The 19,322-nt window shown below is 51.2% G+C and overlaps 1 protein-coding gene and 1 pseudogene across 1 annotated transcript; both read left to right on the forward strand.

Moving 5' to 3' along the window:
- Window positions 1–4,299: 4,299 nt before the first annotated feature.
- On the forward strand, window positions 4,300–18,951 carry SPATC1L (spermatogenesis and centriole associated 1 like). Its single transcript, XM_037158217.2, has 4 exons — window positions 4,300–4,566; window positions 9,659–10,009; window positions 17,839–17,990; window positions 18,460–18,951. Exons 1-4 carry the CDS (start codon window positions 4,365–4,367, stop codon window positions 18,784–18,786), a joined length of 1,032 nt encoding a protein of 343 aa, XP_037014112.2. The 5' UTR covers window positions 4,300–4,364; the 3' UTR covers window positions 18,787–18,951.
- Window positions 13,256–14,780, forward strand: LOC119058732 (adenine phosphoribosyltransferase-like; annotated as a pseudogene).
- Window positions 18,952–19,322: the final 371 nt, after the last annotated feature.

Raw genomic sequence — 19,322 nt, forward strand, 5'->3', positions numbered from 1 at the left:
AAAGTGATAATGGCATTTTTCGGGTCTGGAGAAGTGACAGGACCCCAATATGGGAAGGGTCATGGAGAGCATGGGCCAGTGCTGCTGTGGGGGTCTTAACTCACGTAGAGGTGGTACGTTCGGCGGCAGCATGTTCTTTACGATAGACTGATAAGGAGAAGAAACTGATTGTAAACCCTAGAGCAAACCGCCACCACCAGGAGGTAGAATGATCAAAGTGAAGACAGGAAAAAGAAGAAAGAACAGATGGGACAAACAAAACAATTAAGATAATGGAGTTAAACCCAACTCTAGGGCAAAACTGTGTCCTCCCCCAAATTGGTGTGGAACTGAATTAAGAGACAGGGATTTAAGGAGATAAGGAAGATTAAGTGAGGCCATAAGGGTGAGGCCCTCATCCAACAGGACTGGTGTCTTCATGAGAGAGACACACCAGGAGTGCACAGGCAAGGAGAGAAGGCCACCGGAGTGCATGGGGGGGTGTGTGGGGGGAGGGGCGGGGGGAGGGCTATCTTCCAGCCAAGGGGAGGGGCCTCTGTAGAAACCAGCCCTGCCCACACCTTGATCTTGATCTTGATCTTGATCTTGGAAAAGCAGTTCTTGGAGCTTCCAGAACTGTGAGAAAATAATCTTAGGTTGTGTGAGCCCACAGTCTGGGTTGTTTTGTTATGGCAACCCTAGAATACTAATGTACCAACCGTTTCAATAATTTTATTTACTGTAAAGGGCTAAGTTCTCCACTTGAAAGGCAGAGATGGTCACCCAGACAATAAAAAAGCATTACCCATACATGTCGTACATAAGAGATTTTAAGTATAAAATACAGGGTAGAAGTACAGTTCAGGAAAATAAATAACAAAGACACTAGGCCTAAGCAAGCAGAAGTGCTGTATTTTAATACCAAAGTCGACTTCAGGAAAATGAATGGGACCAGAAATAAACCATTAATACTGATAGGAACGTCAGTTCATCAAGACAAAGTAACAGTCCTGAATGCATATGCACCTAGTAACAGTTTTAGAGGGCATGAAGCAAAGGTGGAGAGAATTGGACGGATACTCAAAGTGGGAGATTGTGTCACTCGTTTCAGGAATTCTAGACGCAAAGCCCACCTTGAACCAACTTGCGGGAATCGGCATTTGTGGAGCGTGTCACCTCACGTGCTTTTCAGGCGCTGGAGGGCGCGAGGGCTGTTTGCTGGGCCTGGCCATGTGCTGGGCCACGAGTCTCGAGGAACCGCACAGGGTGCGTTCTCTGATCATGATGTAGTTAAATTACGGGAAGACTTAGAAAATCCCAGAGATTTGGAAATTGTTAAACAATACACTTCTAGATAACCTGTGGTCAATAATGAAAGCACTTGGGAAATCAGAAAATACTTCCAGCTGAATGAAAGTAAAAACACGGCATCAAAGTGGGGGGTTGTCGCTAAAGCAGCACTTTTACAGAAATGCCGATAGGCTTACATGTTGGTGCTGTAAACCAAGTTTAAAGTCAACGATTTTATTTATTTTTGAGATTCTATTTATTTTCAGAGAGGGGAGAAGGGAGGGAGAAAGAGAGGGAGAAAGAGAAACATCTGTGTGTGAGGAAAACATCGATCAGTTGCCTCTCCTACGCCCCCCCAGCTGGGGACCTGGTAGCCAGCTACTTAGGCGTGCTCCCCGACCAGGAATTGAACTGGTAACCTTTTGGTTTGCAGGCTGGCACTCAGTCCACTGAGCCAACCAGCCAGGGCTAAAACCAATGATTTAAGTATTCCCCCTAAGGGATCTTAAAACCAAAGTGTTCAAAGAGGGGAAATAATAGATAAAAAAGTTAATTTCTATTAAAGAAAAACATAATAGAGAAGACCAGTGAAACCAAAAGCTGATGCTTTGAAAAATTAACAAGCCTCTAGTCTAAGGAAGTAAGGAGACAACCTGTATCAGGAATGAAAAAGGTACATCACTATGGATTCTGCAGGTAGCAAGCAAGCTGTCCAGCTTGCCCTGCTGAGTGCTGACCTGGTCGGGTCATTCCCGGGGCCTGCTTCTTCAGGCTGGTCACCGGCCGAGCTGACCGTCCAGCCTGCCCCACTGAGCCTGCCCCTTCCTTCCGGGCCATACTGTTCCCACCTGCCCTGTTTGACGCATACGCTGCTGCCGCAAAGACCTGCCAAGGCTGCCTCTCCGCTTGTCCCTCACGGTTTCCGCCTTGGCTGTGTTTCTCTGTCCTCAGACTGCGGGGGTGGGGGTAAGGCGATGTCACAAACTGCCGAATGACAGTGCTCCATGGTGTAGATGAGGCAGATTCCTTCACAGACCATTGCCTAGATGGACATGCAAAGAAATGGAAAATTGAAATAACTGTGTCTGTTTAACAGATTGAATTATAAATTAAAAAGTTTCCCAAAAGAAAACTCTAGGCCCAGACGGCTTCACTCATGAATTTTATCTGACATTTAAGAAAGAAAGAAACTAACACAAATACTGGAAAATGGAGGAGGGAACCCTCTGCCACTCATAAGGTCACTGTGACCTCGACAGCCAAACCAGACCAGGACGTTACAGGAAAAGGAGACAGTGCAGTTTCCCCTCACCACATAGAAAACACTTAAAGTAACAGCATGTTGAATCCAGAACTGTGTTAAAAGCATCACGACCAGAACACTGGCAAAAATGTTGATAGGCCCGAGGCTGAAGGGGCTGGCAGGGGGGTCCGACCCCCGCACAGCCTGCAGGCCATGCGCAGCCCAGGATGGCTATGAATGTGGCCCAACACAAAACCATAAATTTACTTAAAACCTTTGCTTTGCTCATCAGTTTTCATTAGTATTTGTGTTTTTAATGGGTGGCCCAAGACAACTCTTCTTCCAGTGTGGCCCAGAGACGCCACAAGGTTGGTCACCCCTGGTGACGTGGAGAAGGTTTTCTTGCTCTGGGAAAGAAATGGGATTTGAATGCAATGGGAGGAGCCCATGGAGGGCCTCTGCTTTGGGCTCTGGAAGCCCCCACACCTTTCCTGGAGGTGCTGCCCTCTGATGTGAGGGCCTGTGGGTCCAGACACTAGTGGGGGGGGGCGGGAAGTGTAGGGGACCTTTGGGACTTAGAAGTCCTCCTTCCGACAAAGCCTGACTCTGGCTTACGGTCTCTGAAGCGGCATGACAGACACTGGGCAGCATGGGGAACAAAGGCCTCGCTCTGCCTGGAGACACCTGCGCACCGCCTGCTCCCAGGGTACTTTGATGCTGAGCCAGGGGCCCAGCACTGGGGCTAAAGGGATGGAGGACACGCTGGTTCCCTTTTGGGGCTGTGTTCCTTTTCCAGAGGGTCAGGGGGTGACCTGTCTGTTGCCTCGTGGTTTTGGAAAAGCAGGACCAAGACCTTTGGAGCCAGGAAATAGCATGGAGCTCAGTTACCTGATGAGCAGTTACGGGAGGGGCTTCCTGGGGTGGTCCCATGGGGGCGCTTCACGGAGGCCCGGCAGACCGTGTGTGGGCTGCAGTCTGGTTCTGGCTCTGGCAGTGAGCCACAGGGCTGCCTGGGATTGGTCCAGATGGCAACCATGCTCCGGCGGGGGGGTCTTCAGTTAGGTCTATTAAATGTCAGTGTTCAGACCCTCTGCACTGTCTGTTAGGGACCCAGATGTGCCGCCTGGGCTCTTTCCACCTGGGCAGTGTGGTCAGCAGGCGGCCTCCACCTGCCAGTCCTTTGGAGCTGTTGGGGCTTCTGAGGCTGGGACCTTCATGGACTCTCAGCTTGGCTTCCCCTGCCCTCACTGCCTCTTCTTCCCTTGCGAGTGTGTCCCAGGGGCACAAGACACCGGCCTGGGTTTGGGCTGATTGGCCAGCCTCCTAGAGCCTGGCTGCGCCTGGAGTTTGGAAGTGGCTGGGCTGGGGGCGGTGGAAGGTCGGGGTCGCAGGGATTGAGAGCGGCCGCACCAGTCACTCAGAGTGAAGGCGGTGTCCCCACTGGGCCTGCGGAGTCCCATGGTGTGGATGGATTGACAACCCTCAGCCTAATATTCTGGCTGTTCCTAGAAGGTGCCAGAACTGTCTGGTCTCAGGCCTGGTCCTGTATGTTCCCTTGGCCGGGCTGGCCTCCCCATGAACATCTCAGGTCCCCCACCTAGACTTTCCTTGGCCCCACCTCCCTCGTTTCCCCCTCGTGTGAGTTGTCTGCCATGTGCGCCCCGGTCTGGGCACAGTGCAAAGTCTGTGGGTAGGGGTGGGCAAGGCGCTGCCTCTTTAAGGTGACATCACAAGGCTGTGGAAGGTGGGGCCATCGTGGAACTCTGGTCTGGACCGTTTCTGGGGCATCCGTGGCTCTGGATTTCCATCTCCATGGGGCCCAAGGCCCACACGTGAGCAGGAAGTCGTGGCCATGGCTGAAGGAAACGAGCTGATGAGCAGGCTCATGAGTGAGAACGCCGACCTGAAGAAGCAGGTACGGCTCCTCAAGGAGAACCAGATGCTGAAGCGCCTGCTCAGTGAGAGCTGCCAGGAGAGCTGTGGCCGTGGCAGCCGGGACATTCTCTTCCCCAAGGCGCCTGCCTACCCCGAGGACTGCTCCCCTGGGACTGCAGGTGAGGGCCCAGGCTGGCCCGGGAGCAGGGGGGCTGCTCCTGCAGGTGGTCCCAGCCACCCTTCCTTCCCTCAGGTCCCAGGTGCTCACTCTGCTGAGTGTCCTCAGGTGAGGCCCTCCTCCTCTCTGAGCCCGTCAGTCCACGCCTGGACAATGGGGTGTGGTGGCTTAGCCACTGGAGCTGGGAAGTGTATCAGTCAGTGACGGGCACATGAGCACTGCCACAGTGGTTTAAAACAGGGTGTGTGTGCTCTCTGGTCCTCCATGTCCTCTGGGGTTAGCCCGGCAGGCTGGCACCCCCCTCTGCTGCACATATCCCTCTGCTGGGGCCGGAGAGCTCACCTGGGCTTGGGCATCTCATAGCAGGGGGAGGTTCGACAACCATGCCAGCTTCGATCCTCTGCTGTATCTCCCCTGCTCACATGCCATTAGCCAAAGGAGTCCTGTGGTGGAGCCCAGCACCCGGGGCAGGAAGCGACCATGCAGGGAAGGAGGAGAGGTGGGGTGGGTGCAAGTCCCTGGGAAGGAGTGAGCTCAGAGCTGGAATCAGCTTACCACGTAGCATCTCCTCCAATACTCTGACTTTTCATAGAAAAAAAATAGTCTTCGATTACTTGCTGCAAAAGTAGTTGGTTCTGATTTATCTATTTTTGTGAAAAAATTCCCTATCATACATGGAAAGTGTGACTTGGGGCGTGGCTGATGGGCATGAGTGGTTTGGACATAGACCATGGACGGAGCCCTGTGACCGAGCGAGCTCTTGGGAATGAGCCCGTTCAACCGCCTGGCCAGGCCGGGGCTGAGCATGCACCCGGCCTGCTGGATTGCCCTGCTGGATCAGACAGCCTCTCTGCTGGCCTTCGGACCTGCCGTTACAGGGTGAACCCCTTTGGCGGGGTGCCAGTCCCCCAGTGGGATGCTCCAGGGACTGGCTGCTGGGCTCTGCATTGGATGTGGTCACTTCCCAGAGTCCACCTGAGCACCTGCCCCTGCCCCCGCCCCTGAGCAAGGTCAGTACAGGTGAAGGCGACTGCCTCCTGACTGTGGTGGCTGCACAGAGCTCATGGGCCTGAAGCCCTTGGCTGCATGGACCCCTTCATGTCATCTGAACACCTTGGAGCTTCAAAGGGGATGTTAAAGAGGGAGCTGGGTTAAGCATGGGGTCCTCAGGGGTTGAAGGGGGAAGGCAGGAGTAGAGGGATATACCAGGAAGGAAGCCGAAGAAACCCCAAGCCCCCAGGCCCCAGCCAGCTGCAGCCCCCTGTTCTGAACTCGCCACTAGTGGCTAAGGCACCTGCTTGTCACTGGCGCTTGCTGAGGAGGGACTGGCCTCCCAGTGTTGTGTCCTGGGTGTGACAACCTGGTAAGGATCAATGCTGCCTTCTCAGGCTACTAGGAAAGACTAATGTGCAGCCACCAAAGGACTTGTCCGAAAGCCTCACTGCCTGTGACAGCTGCCGAGTCCATGCGCCTCGTGCGGCTTCATTGTCCTTCATCCTGAGACTTGAGTCAGGCTGAGCCGACCCTCTGGGCCCAGGCAGGCAGTGTGGTTGGCAGTGGGAAGGTGCTGTGGTGTGCTCCCTGACCCTGTGCCTTGCCTGGATGGAAGGTGGGCTTTGGGAGGGTGGAAACCATCACTTAGGCTGGGCTCTTCCTATAAGGACCCTTGTCAGCATCTAAGCCAGAGCTGAGTCTCCTGGGTCACAGCCAGCACCCCTGCCCCTGGGCGAGTCCAGGTCTTGTTGGCTGTCAGCCTGAAGAGCAGCTCCATTCACCGGTCAGCTGAGGCCACCGAGCTTCCACAGAGAGGTCTTGGAGCCCAGGGCAGAGGGCATGGGCCAAGTCCCCGTGGGCCCTGTTACCCCCAAGGAGGGACCTCAGCTCTGATCTGGGTCATCCCCACAGCAGGGACTCTGGCTGCTGAGTCCGGCCCCACTGGACCCTCAGCTTCTGCAGGAGCAGCCTGGTCCCTGGGGACTGGCGGATGAGCGAGAGTTCCTGCACAAGCAGCAGTTCCTGCACAGAGGGAACCTCACAGCCGCAGCTCACACATCCCACAGTCTCTCAGCCTCTGCCTTCAAAAGGATGTGCTTTAAAAACTCGTTTTTCTTATTCAACAATATAAATACCCAAGACGACACACACAGAAGGCTGTGCCGTGCTCCTGGCCCCACCCCCAAAGGCAGCCTCTGCCAACGTTTGCTTGGCTTTCTATCTGAGGTTTTTGATGTGTATGTCTGGGCATCTTTTCGCCTTCACTTTGACTTTCCCTCCACCGTCCGTCTCCCTGCCGTCGCCCATTGCTCTCTTCTGTAGATCTAAACGCCAGAGAGCAGACTGTCGGTGTGAAGTTCATTGTCCCTCAGCCCAGCGCCATGACAGGCAGTGTCCTTCCAGCACGTTGTGACCACGGACAGCCTGATGCGTGCCTCTGTGACCTGCTGCAGGGGTGACTGCCCGGGAAATCCTTGGGTCAAAGGGTGCAAGCGGTTGAAATGTTGACACGAACGCTGACAAATATCCTCTGAAGGCTGCGTGCGGCCTCTGCACTTTGCCCGCGGAGGAGCAGGTGCCGCCTTCCGGCACCTTCCCAACGCCCAGCACTGCAAAGCAGCCGCGCCTGCTCCGGGCGCAGGGCGTGCTGGGCTCCTGTCGGGCTGTTCCCTTTACTTGGGTTTTCAAGCATGACGAAAAAAAAAAAAAAGATAATTTTGATTCCTTCACACTGGATGGCTACTGTTGTATTGACTGTTGTCATTTTTCATTTGACAGTCTGAGGGGAAAGAGGTCAGTGCCCCCGACTTAAGAGTCCAGGTGTTGCCTGCTTTGAAAATTCTTGCAGCGCACCTGTTGAAAGTTGCTGCTTTAGAGCATAATTATTTTATAACTTCTAGATTTGTCTTCATTCCTTATTGGTCCATTTAGGTTTTCTACTTCTTATTGAGTCATTTAAAAACAATTTCCCAGAATATCTCTTCTTTTGTCAAAATTTTCAGTTAGTATGTAATTGCATGTAATCTTTTATAATTTAAACATTTCCTCCCTAGTCATTCTTATGCCACTTTCTCATTTCCAGTTTTATTCCTGCATGGCTTCTATTTCTCTAAAGTAGCTGTCCACGGTTTGGCTATCTTATTGGACTTTCCATAGAGCTGTTTCCAATTTATTTCTACTGTCATTTTTATTATTTTTTAACTTTTGCTTTCCTTAAGAGTTACTCTCACATCTTGATTTGAGTATTTAATTTTTTTGGTGATTTTTAAAAAGTAGTTAAAGCACTTATGTTGCTGATTTCATGCCAAGTATAGTTTTAAATGTATTGGTGTCTTACTATAGTGTTCTGATTTTCATTATTTCTCAATAATAGTGTTTTCTTATTTTTATTTTTTATTTTTGATGTGATTGTTACTCAGGAGAATCTTTTTAATTTTGAGGGGACAGAGTTTTTTGTTGACTCTTGTTATTCCTTTATAGTTTTATTGTAATGTGGCTTAAAATTATACCTACATTTTGGACATGACTGATGGTTAAATTAAAAAAAAAAAACGTTGAACAGAAATTTATTGAAGTCTTGGAAACAACAGGAGGGAATTACAATTTACTAAACAGAAGCTGAAGCAAAGCCCAAACTCATCTGACCACAACAAAAGTCCCTTTAAAGCCAGTCATAGATGTCACTCTTCCCCAGATTCCAACCCCTGGGAGGGAACCCCCTTTCTGAGCACAGGGCTCCTCTGTCCTCTGCAGAAGAACTCAGGACTGAGGGGGTTCGATGTCTCATGCTGGTCAATTCTTGGAAGATGTCCATTGGGAGTTTCAGGGCCATGCAGCCGACTGGGGCGGGAGCGGCGGAGGCCCTTGGGCAGCAGCCGGGATTAGTGGTGTTGGCTGTGGGCAGACTGGGGGCGGGACTCATACTGATCACTTTCCTTCTGTAGAACATGTTTTTTGGGGAAAACATTGCTGGGGATGGATTAGTTGGTCTCTGAGTAGCCACATTTAGGATTTAATTTTGTAATATAGTTCTTAAACTATTTTTAAAATATATATACATTTGCTTTATTTTGAGGAGAAAAAAAGTGACACAGGAGTAGATGACATAGGAGTTGAAATGCATTTTATAAGTCACAAAAGGATCGGTAGGTTCTATATGATAAGAGTCACCATAAAAGGGGTTGAAATGTCACCAAGGCACCTACTAGAAGAAGGCATTTTATGAACAAGAAATTAGGATGCAGAATACAAAAGGAACACTACCAATAATTTAAAATGACCACCCAACCAAAAAAATGAGCAAAGAAGAGACACAGATAATATACAGAATGGAACCCTGACAGGCCCACGGATCCATGAGACGTTCAGTGTCACCACAGATTAGGGAAGAGCTATGTGTCATCATCAGCTTGGCCTGCACATACCAAGGAGTGATGGGGGGGCGGGGCAGAAGCTGCTGCTGTTGTAGAAAACAAAGTTAAATGCACGCACCTGAGCCCCCCTGGAGACAACAGAAGCACTCTGGGAGCGAGGAGGTGGGTCAAGGGATACTCATCACAGCTTTGCTTTTACAAGAAAAGCTGGAAACAGCCCCACATGCAGTAGGGCACTTGGTAAAAAACTCACCGTGCCCATGTGTGTACATATCCACATGTGCAGAAAGGGGTTGGCTGAACCAGGTAGCTACCAAGGGACTCAGCACAGATAAATCTCAACAAGGATAATGCTTCAGCAAAAGGTATGTTGCAGGATAAAACAGGCATAGGTTGATACCATTTACGTAAAATTTAAAAAGCAGTAAAGGTCACTCTGTATTGGGTGTGAATGCACACACAGGTGGGTAGGAGCTCGAAGGTACACTTGCTCCCCATGCCCATAAACTTGAGTCAGGTGGCTTCCTTGGACAGGGGTGGGGCCCACGGTCATTGCACCTACTGTCCTTCACCTTCCCCAGAGGGGAGGGCTCTGAAGATGGGGAGTGTGAGCAGGTCTCACAGCTTGGGGTGGGGCAGGCGAGTGTCCTTAAAGTGTCCTCTACACTTCTGGGGATGTTTTAGGAACATCAGCCTGACCTCTCCTCCCTTTGCTCCCTGCTTCAGTGCCAGATATTGGAAGGTTCACCAGCGTTCCAGATGTGCCCTCCCAGCTGCAGACACCCTCCCTAGAGGACCTGCTCTGCTCGCACGTCCCGCTCTCCAATGAGGATGATGCTTCCCCAGGCTGTGCCACGACCTCCCAGGTGCCCTTCAAGACTTTCCTCAGCACCCCGGAGCTGCACACAACTCGAAGCGCGGACAGGAAGCTCTGCCCACTCCTGAACCCGCTGCAGGACCCCCTGGTGGACAAGACCCTGCTGGAGCCCAGGGAGATGGTGCGGCCCAAGAAGGTGTGCTTCTCGGAGAGCAGCCTGCCCTCAGGGGACAGGACCAGGAGGAGCTACTACCTTAATGGTATGGGGGGTGGGGTACCAGGTGGGCACGTGGTGCAGTAGCCGGCAGTTGGGTAGGGAAGCTCTGGGTGGGCAGTTGGGTGCAGCTTCTCCATCCGTCCAGCACAGGGAGAGGGTGTGGTTGGGAGACCAGGGTCAAGGGCTGCTGTATCTGTTCAAAGGTTCTGCCCATTTAAAGAAAATTGAGTTAGTTTTCTTTTTTTATTATTTATTTTTAAAGATTTTATTTATCTTTAGAGGGGAAGGGAAGGATAGAGGGAGAGAAATATCAATGTATGGTTTGCCTCTTGTGTGTCCCCTGCTGGGAACTGGCCTGCAATCCAGGTATGTGCCCTGTTTGGGAATCAAACCACAATACTTTGGTTCGCAGGCCCGCACTCAGTCCACTGAGCTACAGCAGCCAGGGCTAAGTTATTTTTCTTACCATTGTGCGGTGAGAGTTCTTCATATAGTCTGGATACATGTTCTTTTCTGGGCATGTGTTGCAAATATGGTTTCCCAGTTGGTGACTTTTTCATTTTTATAACTCTTTTGAAGAGCAAAACAATTTAATTTGATGAAGTCTGGTTTATTGACTTTTTCTTTCGTACGTATACTTCATGCTTTCTGTGTCCTGTTTAAGAAGTCTTTACCAAACTCAAGATCATAGATATTCTCTCTGATATGTTCTTCTAGCAAGTTTATAGTTTTAGGTTTTACATTCAAATTCCTGGTCAGTTTGAAGCTAATTTTTGGATCTGGTATGAGGTTTGCATTAGATATCCACTTCTTTCAATATTTAAAGAGCTTATCTTTACCCCACTGAATTGACTTGACATTTTCTTGTCAAAAATCAATTGTCCGTATATGTATTAAGTCTACTTCTCGCTTCTTCAGTTTGTTCTATTTTTCTGTGTCTATGTTGATTCTAACACATACTGAGTAAAGCAGATTGCTCTTTTTAATGTGGGTGGCCCTTATCCAATCAGTTGAAAGCCCAAATAAGACAAGAACGCTGACCCCTCTCAAGGAAGAGAGACTCCTTCCTGCCCTTGGACTCCAATGGAAACATCTTGGGTCTCTTGCCTGCTGCTCTGGACTGGAACCACACCGTTGGTTCGCTTGGTTCTCAGACCTCTGAACTCAGGCTGGAGCTGTATCATCAGTCCTCCTGGGCCACCAGCTTACTGACTCACCCTTCAGACCTTGGCACTTGTCAGTCTCCATGATCACGTGAGCCTCTGTTGTCTATAAGAAACACACACATGCACACACACATATTGGTTCTGGTTCTGTTTCCCTGACAAATGCAACCCTGCACCCTGAAACCTCACTGAACTCGGTGGTCTGGCAGCTTTACAGCAGATTCCTCAGGACGGATGATAATGTTGATTGTGAATAAAGACAAGGTTATTTTTCCATTCTTAATCTGTATGATTTTCCTCCCTGTCTTAATGCATTGGCTAGAACCCCTGGAATAATGTTGAATAGAAATTGTAACAGTGGGCAGTTTTTCTTTTCTTGATGTAGGGGGAGAGCATGCCGTCCGTCACCGTTGAGTATGATGTGAGCTAAGGTTCTTGTATGTGCCTTCACCAGGCTGAAGACCTGCCCTTTGTTCTTCAGTTTGCCTAGTTATCAAAAGAGAATGTTGGACTTTGTTGGGCTTTTTTTCTGCGTCTGTTGAGATGAGCATTTGGTTTTCATTTGTAGTTTGTTGATACAGTAAATTACAATGAAGAATTTTAAAACCACCTTTGCATTCCTGAGATAAACCCCACTTGGTCATGATGTATTATACTTTTCTGTATTGCTGGATTCAATTTGCTAAATTCTTCCTAAGAATTTTTGCTCTCTGTGAGGGATATTGGTCTATAGTTTTTTTTAAAGATTTTATTTATTTATTTTGATAGAGAGGGGAAGGGAGGGAGAAAGAGAGGGAGAAAAACATCAATGTGTGGTTGCCTCTCATGCGCCCCCAACTGGGGACCTGGCCCTTGACCCAGGCATATACCCTGACTTGGAATTGAACCAGTGACCCTTTGGTTCACAGGCTGGCACTCAATCCACTGAGCCACAACAGACAAGGCTATAGTTTTCTTATAATGTCATTTTCTAGTTTTGATACGAGTTTAATGTTGGCCTTAATGAATGAGGTAGAAAGTGTTAAATCTATTTTAATTAGCTAGAAAAGTTTGTATAGAACTGGTATCATTTATCTTTTAGATGTTTGGTAAAATTTTCTAAGCCTTGAATTTTCTTTGTAGGAATACTTTCCCTCCACACATTCAATTTCCTTAGTTCATACAAGGCTGTTCGAGTTACCTGGTTTTTTTTTTCAACGTAAGTTTTGGTAGTTCAAGTACAAAAGTAAGCTTTTGTGTCTTTTAATGAATTGGTTCATTTCATTTAAGTTGTCGAATTTATTGGCATAAAGTTATTCCTAGTATTCTGTTATTATCCTTTTTCATGCCTGTAGGATCTGTGGTGATGCCATCTCTAATTTCTGATGGTGGTAATTTTTGTCTTCTTTTTTTCTGTAATAAAGGAGGTTAATCAATTTTATCGTCTTGTTTTCTTTGAAGAATAGGTTTTGGGCTAGATCCTGGAAGGCCTAGGTCAGACTACACATGGTTTCTGGGAAATCTCAGGGGCAGCTTGTTTCTTTCAGCTAATTTATGCTTTAGAGAGAGAGGGAGGTGGGGAGAGCGATCGATTCCTGACGAGGGGAGTGTTTTGATAGAGAAGGGGGGTGTTGTATTCTGCGCTTCTACCCCTCATCCTCCCTAACCTACTTCTGCGTGGGGGTCTGGTTCTCGGCTTTAATTCCCGGGTAACTTCTGTGGCCTTGCAGTGTGACTAGGGAAGGGGCACACTGAAAACCACAAAACATCATGGAAAGAAATTAAAGAAGAACTAAAGAAACAGGAAGACACCTTGTGTTCATGGGTTGGAAGACGATATCATTAAGTGGAAAACCTTCCCAAACCGATCCACAGATTTCAATGTAATCCCTCCCAAAATCCCAGCTGGCTTTTTTGCAGAAGTTAATGAGCTTAACCTAAAATTCCTATGGAAATGCAAGGGGCCCAGAATAGGCAAAACAGTTTCAAAAAAGGAGAGCACAAAGGGGGACTCACACACACCAGTTTCAAAATTTGCTCTACAGTTACAGTAAGCAAGACAGTGTGGTAGTCATAAGGATACTTATACAGACCAATGGATAGAGTTGCGGGTCAAGAGATAAACCTGTGCATTTAGAGGCTTGATGTTTGACGACGGTACCAGAACAATTTAATGGAGAGAGGTGGTCCTTTCTACAAATGGCGCAGGGACAAGTGGCTGTCCACATCCACAAATGAAAATTAAAGTGTTCAGTGACTTAAAAGAGCTAAACCCATAAAACTCTTTTTTTTAGATTTTTAAAATTTAATTATTTTTCAACTACGGTATTCTGTCTTTTACTCCCATCCCAGCCCGCCCCCCTTGCCCCCCACCTCCCTCCCATTTCCACCCCCCTCAGTTGTTGTCCATGTGTCCTTTATACTTGTTCCAGTAAACCCTTCCCCTTTTTCCCCTGAAATTCCCTCCCCTCTCCCCTCTGGTCGCTGTCCCCCTGTTCTCTATTTCAGTGTCATTGTTTTTATTTTGCTTGCTTGTTTGTTTTGTTGTTTACCTTCCTGTTCAAGGTGAGACCATATGGTATTTGTCTTTCACCGCCTGGCTTATTTCACTCAGCATAATGCTTTCCAGTTCCATCCATGCTGTTGCAAAGGGTAGGAGCTCCTTCTTTCTTTCTGCTGCATAGAATTCCATTGTGTATATGTACCATAATCTTTTGATCCATTCATTTACTTAAAACAGAGATGAATCTTATGACCCTGAATTTGGCAATACATTCTAAGACATGACATCAAAAGCATGAACAACAAAAGAAAAAGCAAACCTGACCTTTATTAAAAAAAAACTTTGGTGTTTCAAAGGAATACATTTCAAGAAAGTAAAATTTCTATCCACAGGATGGGAGAAAATATTTGTAAATCATGTATCTGACAAGGGAATAATACTCAGATTGTCTAAGAACTTTAGCAACTCAACAGTAAAAAGACAACCAATCTAATTAAAAATGGGCAGAGAGAGCCAGCCAGCTCCTGGGCACAGGAGGTGCAGCAGTGGTGGCCCCCCAGCTGCAGCTGGTGGCATAGCTGGTGGCAGCTGGTGGCACAGCCCATCTGCAGCTTCCGGACTTTCCCATCCCAGGTGTGCTGTCCAGGGATACCTCGCCCCTCCTGAAGGGCCTGTCTCCTTTGTGCTTCCATCAGCCCACTGGCGAGTCACCAGAAGAAGACCCATGGCAGCAAGATTGATGACATCGTGGGCCTAAACTCCCGAGGCCTTCTGTTCGGCCCCTCCGCAGCCCAGGAACTTGGTTTGGGCCGTGTGCTCATCCAAAAGGGAGGAAACCTACCTGGCCCCTCAGTGTCCACCTCCTATGCGCTGGAACATGGGAAGGCTGACCTGGAAACCCAGAGAGACACCCTGGAGCCAGGGCGGAAGGTGACAGTCATGGACGATCTGCAGGCAGAGCCCTGTGTGTAGCCTGCGGGCTGCTGGGCCAGGTGTGGCCCAAGGTGTTGGAACACGTGAGCTTGGTGGAGCTGACCTTGCCCAATGGCAGGGAGAAGCTGGGGGCTGTGCCCTTCCTCTCCCTCCTCGGCAGTATGAGTGACCTTGGTACCCCCCCCCAACGCCAAGCAGAAAATGGAGAGGGCCAGCCTCCATGGCTACAATGACTTCCCCTGCCTGACGGTGGGCACTTGCTGCCCACCTGGCCTTTTTTTTAAACGTCCATTCCTGTGGTGAGTGACTTTATCCAGCACCCAGGGACCTTCCTGCAGGTGCTGAAAGTGTAAAGACCTGGAGCCAGCCGCTCAGGGCAGAGCCAAGCCCAAGCTGCTCAGGCTCCCCTACAGTGAAATAAGAACATGACCGGAAAAAAAGTGGGCAGCGAACTTTCATACACATTTCCCCAAAGAAGATACACAAATGGCCAATAAGCACACGAAAAGATGCTCTATATCATTAGTGACCGGTGAAATGCCACTTTGTGTCCATGTAGATAGATGGCTAGAGTAAAAAAAAGGGACAGCGAAAGCTGTGGCGGAGGATGCGGAGAAGCTGCGCCCACTGCGCAAACAGTCCGGCAGTTCCTCCGAAAGTTACGCGTGCGGCTCCTGTGGGCCCCAGCAGTCCGTCCGGGCACGCGCCAAATCAGCAGGGAGCAGTGGTCCACGCAAACGTTTTTATGTGAATGTCCACAGGAACATGACTCACAGTAACCGAAAAGCGGAAACAGCCCAAGTCCCTGTCCATACAATGGACCATTAATCAGCTGCAGTTAGGAGTGAAGCTCTGATTCACACTCCGGCATGGGTGGACCTGGAGAACATCATGCTGAATGGAAGCCAGACACGAACGGCCACAGGCTGTGTGATCCCGCTCATATGAAACGGCCAGAATAGACAGTTTACAGGGACAGAGAGCAGATGTGTGTGTGTGTAGAACTGTGAGTGGCTGTCAAGGGGTATAGGGTTTTAGTGATAAAAATGCTTTGGAAATAGATTGTGGTGATGGTTGTACAACTCTGCGAATACAGGGAAAACCACTGAATTGCATACCTTAAAAGAGTGAATTTTACACTATGTGAATTATACCCCAGTAAGCACCAGTAGCTGACCGGGGAGGCAGCGGGCCCCAGGCCTCAGTTCCTTCGGCTGTGAGCAGCATGCGCAGCCCCGGGAAGGGTCACTGTGAGGGTAAATGGGGTCGAGGACGGCTCCAGTGCAGGGCCGTGCCGGGTGAGGAAACCTCAGGGGGTCCAGGTGGAACCTCACCAGGACCCTCCCTCCATGACTTAACTCTGAGGCCCCAAGGCTTTGCCGGGAGCTGCTCCAGCTGCCCGAGTGGCCACAAGGCCACTTTCTTGACACCTTCCCCCAGTGTTTCTCCTGGGCCCTGGGAACCTGGCCTCTGCCCCCACACCTCCTGCTTCCTCACCCTGTGACTTTGCAACCCTCTGACCAAACCCCACGGCCCTCATGTAGCTCCGGGTCCTATGGCTCAGGAAGGGCCTTCTTCCTGGAACAGCCACCCCCTGTGGCCCCTCCCTTTCTGCACTCCCACCTGCAGAGCTCACCTCCCCTGAGGCCTGGAGTATCCCCAGTGTGCTTCCTCATTCAGCCCCGTGAGCAGGACAGGGGCCCTAGGGCCACCCAGTGGCCCATCTGTCAGCAGCCTGCCCAGAAAGGAAGAGGCTGCCAACACCTGGGCTTGATTCGCCTGCGCCTGCCAGCTGCCCTGTTGCTGTGCGAGAGTCCCTGGGTGGGGTCCCGGGACAAGTGGTTCCACGGACACAGGATGGAGCCACAGGGGGGTGAACAACTGCCGAGGTTGAAGGCAGAGCTGTGACCCAGCCACTGAGGCCTCATAGATTCCTGTGCAGTAAGTCCCCTTGGGCTGGTCTCGTGGTGACCTAGGAACCCCCTGAAGGCCACAGAGCCAGTGAGGGCAGGGGTCCGGCTGACCTCTTTGCGTGGTGTCAGGGGCAGAGCCTCTGGTGGGCGTAGGCGTCTGTACCAGGACCCGGGGCCTGCTGTCCACAGCACCGCACCCGGCCTGTGTACCCACTGCTGGCCGCTGGGCTGAGCCAGCAGGGGTGCGCCCAGTTGACACCCTGGGAAGAAAAAACTCTGGGGTTTTAGAAGTGGGTGTGTTGTAAGCATCTCCTGCAGGGATGGATGAGCAGCACCCGGAGAGTCTGTGCCCACAGGTTGGGAGGGGGCTGCCAGGTGCCCACTCCCCATCGTGTGGCCTTTGGGCTCCGGGTGTCTGACCAAGTCTCAGGCCACCTTCCCTCACTTTGCGTCTTTCGGTTTTGGAGGCATCTCAGTTCCATCAGTCGTCACCGGCAGGGCGTGTTCAAAGAGCACATCCATCTGAAGGGTGTTGACACGCGCCGCGTTGTGTGATGGCCACTAGTGACATTGGGGCTGCTGTGGAGACGGGAGACTTGGAGGGGTAGGGTGGCGGATGTGACTGGTAGTATCCGGGAAATTATTAAAAACAGAATGTCCTGCCAACCCAGCCATCCTCTGCACAAACGTGGGAAAGGAGTCTTGTTATTGAATAAACATTAAACCAGCCTGTGAGGCCCTGAGGTTGCTAAGATGGACAGAACCTCCCCTTTCACCAGCCAGGCAGACTGGACCCTTTACGTGTTACAGACGTGCTCTCATGTCAACCGGTACCCCACCCTCAGGCGGTGGGAGACCTGGGCATTTGTATTCACCTGGTCATAGGACTGGGGTCTCCCTTGACCCAGGGCAAGCTGGCAGAATCCCTGGGGACGGGGGAGGGGAGGGACACGAGAAACAGTCCTGGGCTGTAAAACAGGCTTTTCCACATCTATGTCCATATCAAGGGGAGGAAGAAGCCAGGACTGAGCATCCAGGGAACATGTTTTCCAGGGAACATGTTAAGAAAAGGGAAAAGAGGAAGGAAGGGGTCCTTCCCCTTGTTGGCAACAGAAAATTCAGTTTTCCTTTAAATTAGTATTTACCCTCACAGTGGGGGCTGGAGGAGGGTGCTCCCCACATGACCAAGACCAGGGCCCTAGGGGGACCCCACCAGAGGCCCCACAGACTTCACCAGGAACCCGAGGAAGCCACTTTCACATCAGTTCTTTGCCTACAATGGGTACTGGACCCCAGGCAGGAGGAAGGTGGGCAGCCCTGGACCCTTCATGTGGGGGACCCCAGCCTGTATCACCATCCTCCCCCGATCCCCTCACAGAGATTCAGAGCTTCACCAGTGCCGAGAAGGACGGGCGCATCGTTGGGGAGATTGCCTTCCAGCTGGACCGGCGCATCCTGGCCTACGTCTTCCCGGGGGTGACTCGGCTGTACGGCTTCACCGTGTCCAACATCCCTGAGAAGATCAAGCAGGTGTGCCTCCCTGCCCCATGGGGGTGCCCTCCCTGCCCTGGGGTCCCCTTTCCACCCTGGGACAGGAGACTGGGTGACCCACTGCCCTTTCACCTGTGGTACCCATGCAGCTGTAGCAGGGCAAGCCTGAGCGGTGTCCGAGGCCCATGTGCCACGGGGGCCTGAGATCCTGCCATAAGTACCTCTGCTCTGTGGCCTGGGACAGTCTCAGGAGCAGCTCCTGGGGCTACAGAGCATGTTGGCTTCCTCCTCATCTTGGACGGGGCCCTGCTCTTGTCCCTGACACTGGCTGCTGGAGGGGTGACTGGGCAGCTCACTCCCTGTGGTGGGGAGCTTGGCTCTGGGCCTGGTTCCCCCTTTACGAAGCTTCCTTCATAGAAATCTGGTCTCTGCCCCTACCCCGGCTTCCCGTGGTGGGGTCTGTGGCTTCAGTGGCTCGGCCCCACCCCACCATGTGCCATGTCCCCAGACGTCCATCAAGTCCCTGGATGGCTCTGTGGACGAGAAGAAGATGCGGGAGCTGACACACCGCTACCTGACCCTGATGGCACGCCTGGAGAAGCTGGGCTACAACCGCGACGTGCACCCCGTGTTCAGCGAGTTCCTCATCAACACCTACGGCATCCTGAAGCAGCGGCCCGACCTGCGCGCGAACCCGCTGCACAGCAGCCCGGCCGCCCTGCGCAAGCTGGTCATCGACATCGTGCCCCCCAAGTTCCTGGGCGACTCGCTGCTGCTGCTCAACTGCCTGTGCGAGCTCTCCAAGGAGGACAGCAAGCCACTCTTCGCCTGGTGAGCCCGCGCCCCGGCACCTGCCACGCCTTTCCTGCAATAAACGTGTTTGTTCCAAACCCGGGGGCAGCCGTGCCTCCTGCGCGTCCCCTCCAGACGGGGGAAGGGCCATGTCCGCCAAGGGAGTCCCGAGGGCCACAGGCAGGAGCGCTGGCCAGAGCAGGCGCCCTCACGGACCGGCCGGGCCCACCCGACGCCCACAGCCCCGCCAGCTGCCCACACCTGCGTGGCACTTGTCACACTTTATTAAATACATCTGTTTACTTGTTTACCTTTACCTTTGGCTCTTTGAGGGCATGGAGAGCGTCTCGGTCACCCCTGGGGACACAGGAAGTGCCCCTGGTATTCGGAGAATGGGGCCCACACCACAGACCACAGGAACTTTCCCCTTATCCAAATGCAGGGCCCGAGGCGAGGGTTCAGGGGCCGGCAGGATGGCTGCCGAATCTGCGGGGCCCTGTGCAAAATGAAAACGCAAGCTTCTAGTTCAGAATTAGGAATTTTGAGATGGCTACAGCAGAGAGTGAAGCCAGGAGTGAG

Source organism: Artibeus jamaicensis, unplaced genomic scaffold (assembly GCF_021234435.1).
Source record: "Artibeus jamaicensis isolate MK-2021 breed Jamaican fruit bat unplaced genomic scaffold, CSHL_Jam_final scaffold_474, whole genome shotgun sequence".
NCBI classification, from domain to species: domain Eukaryota; kingdom Metazoa; phylum Chordata; class Mammalia; order Chiroptera; family Phyllostomidae; genus Artibeus; species Artibeus jamaicensis.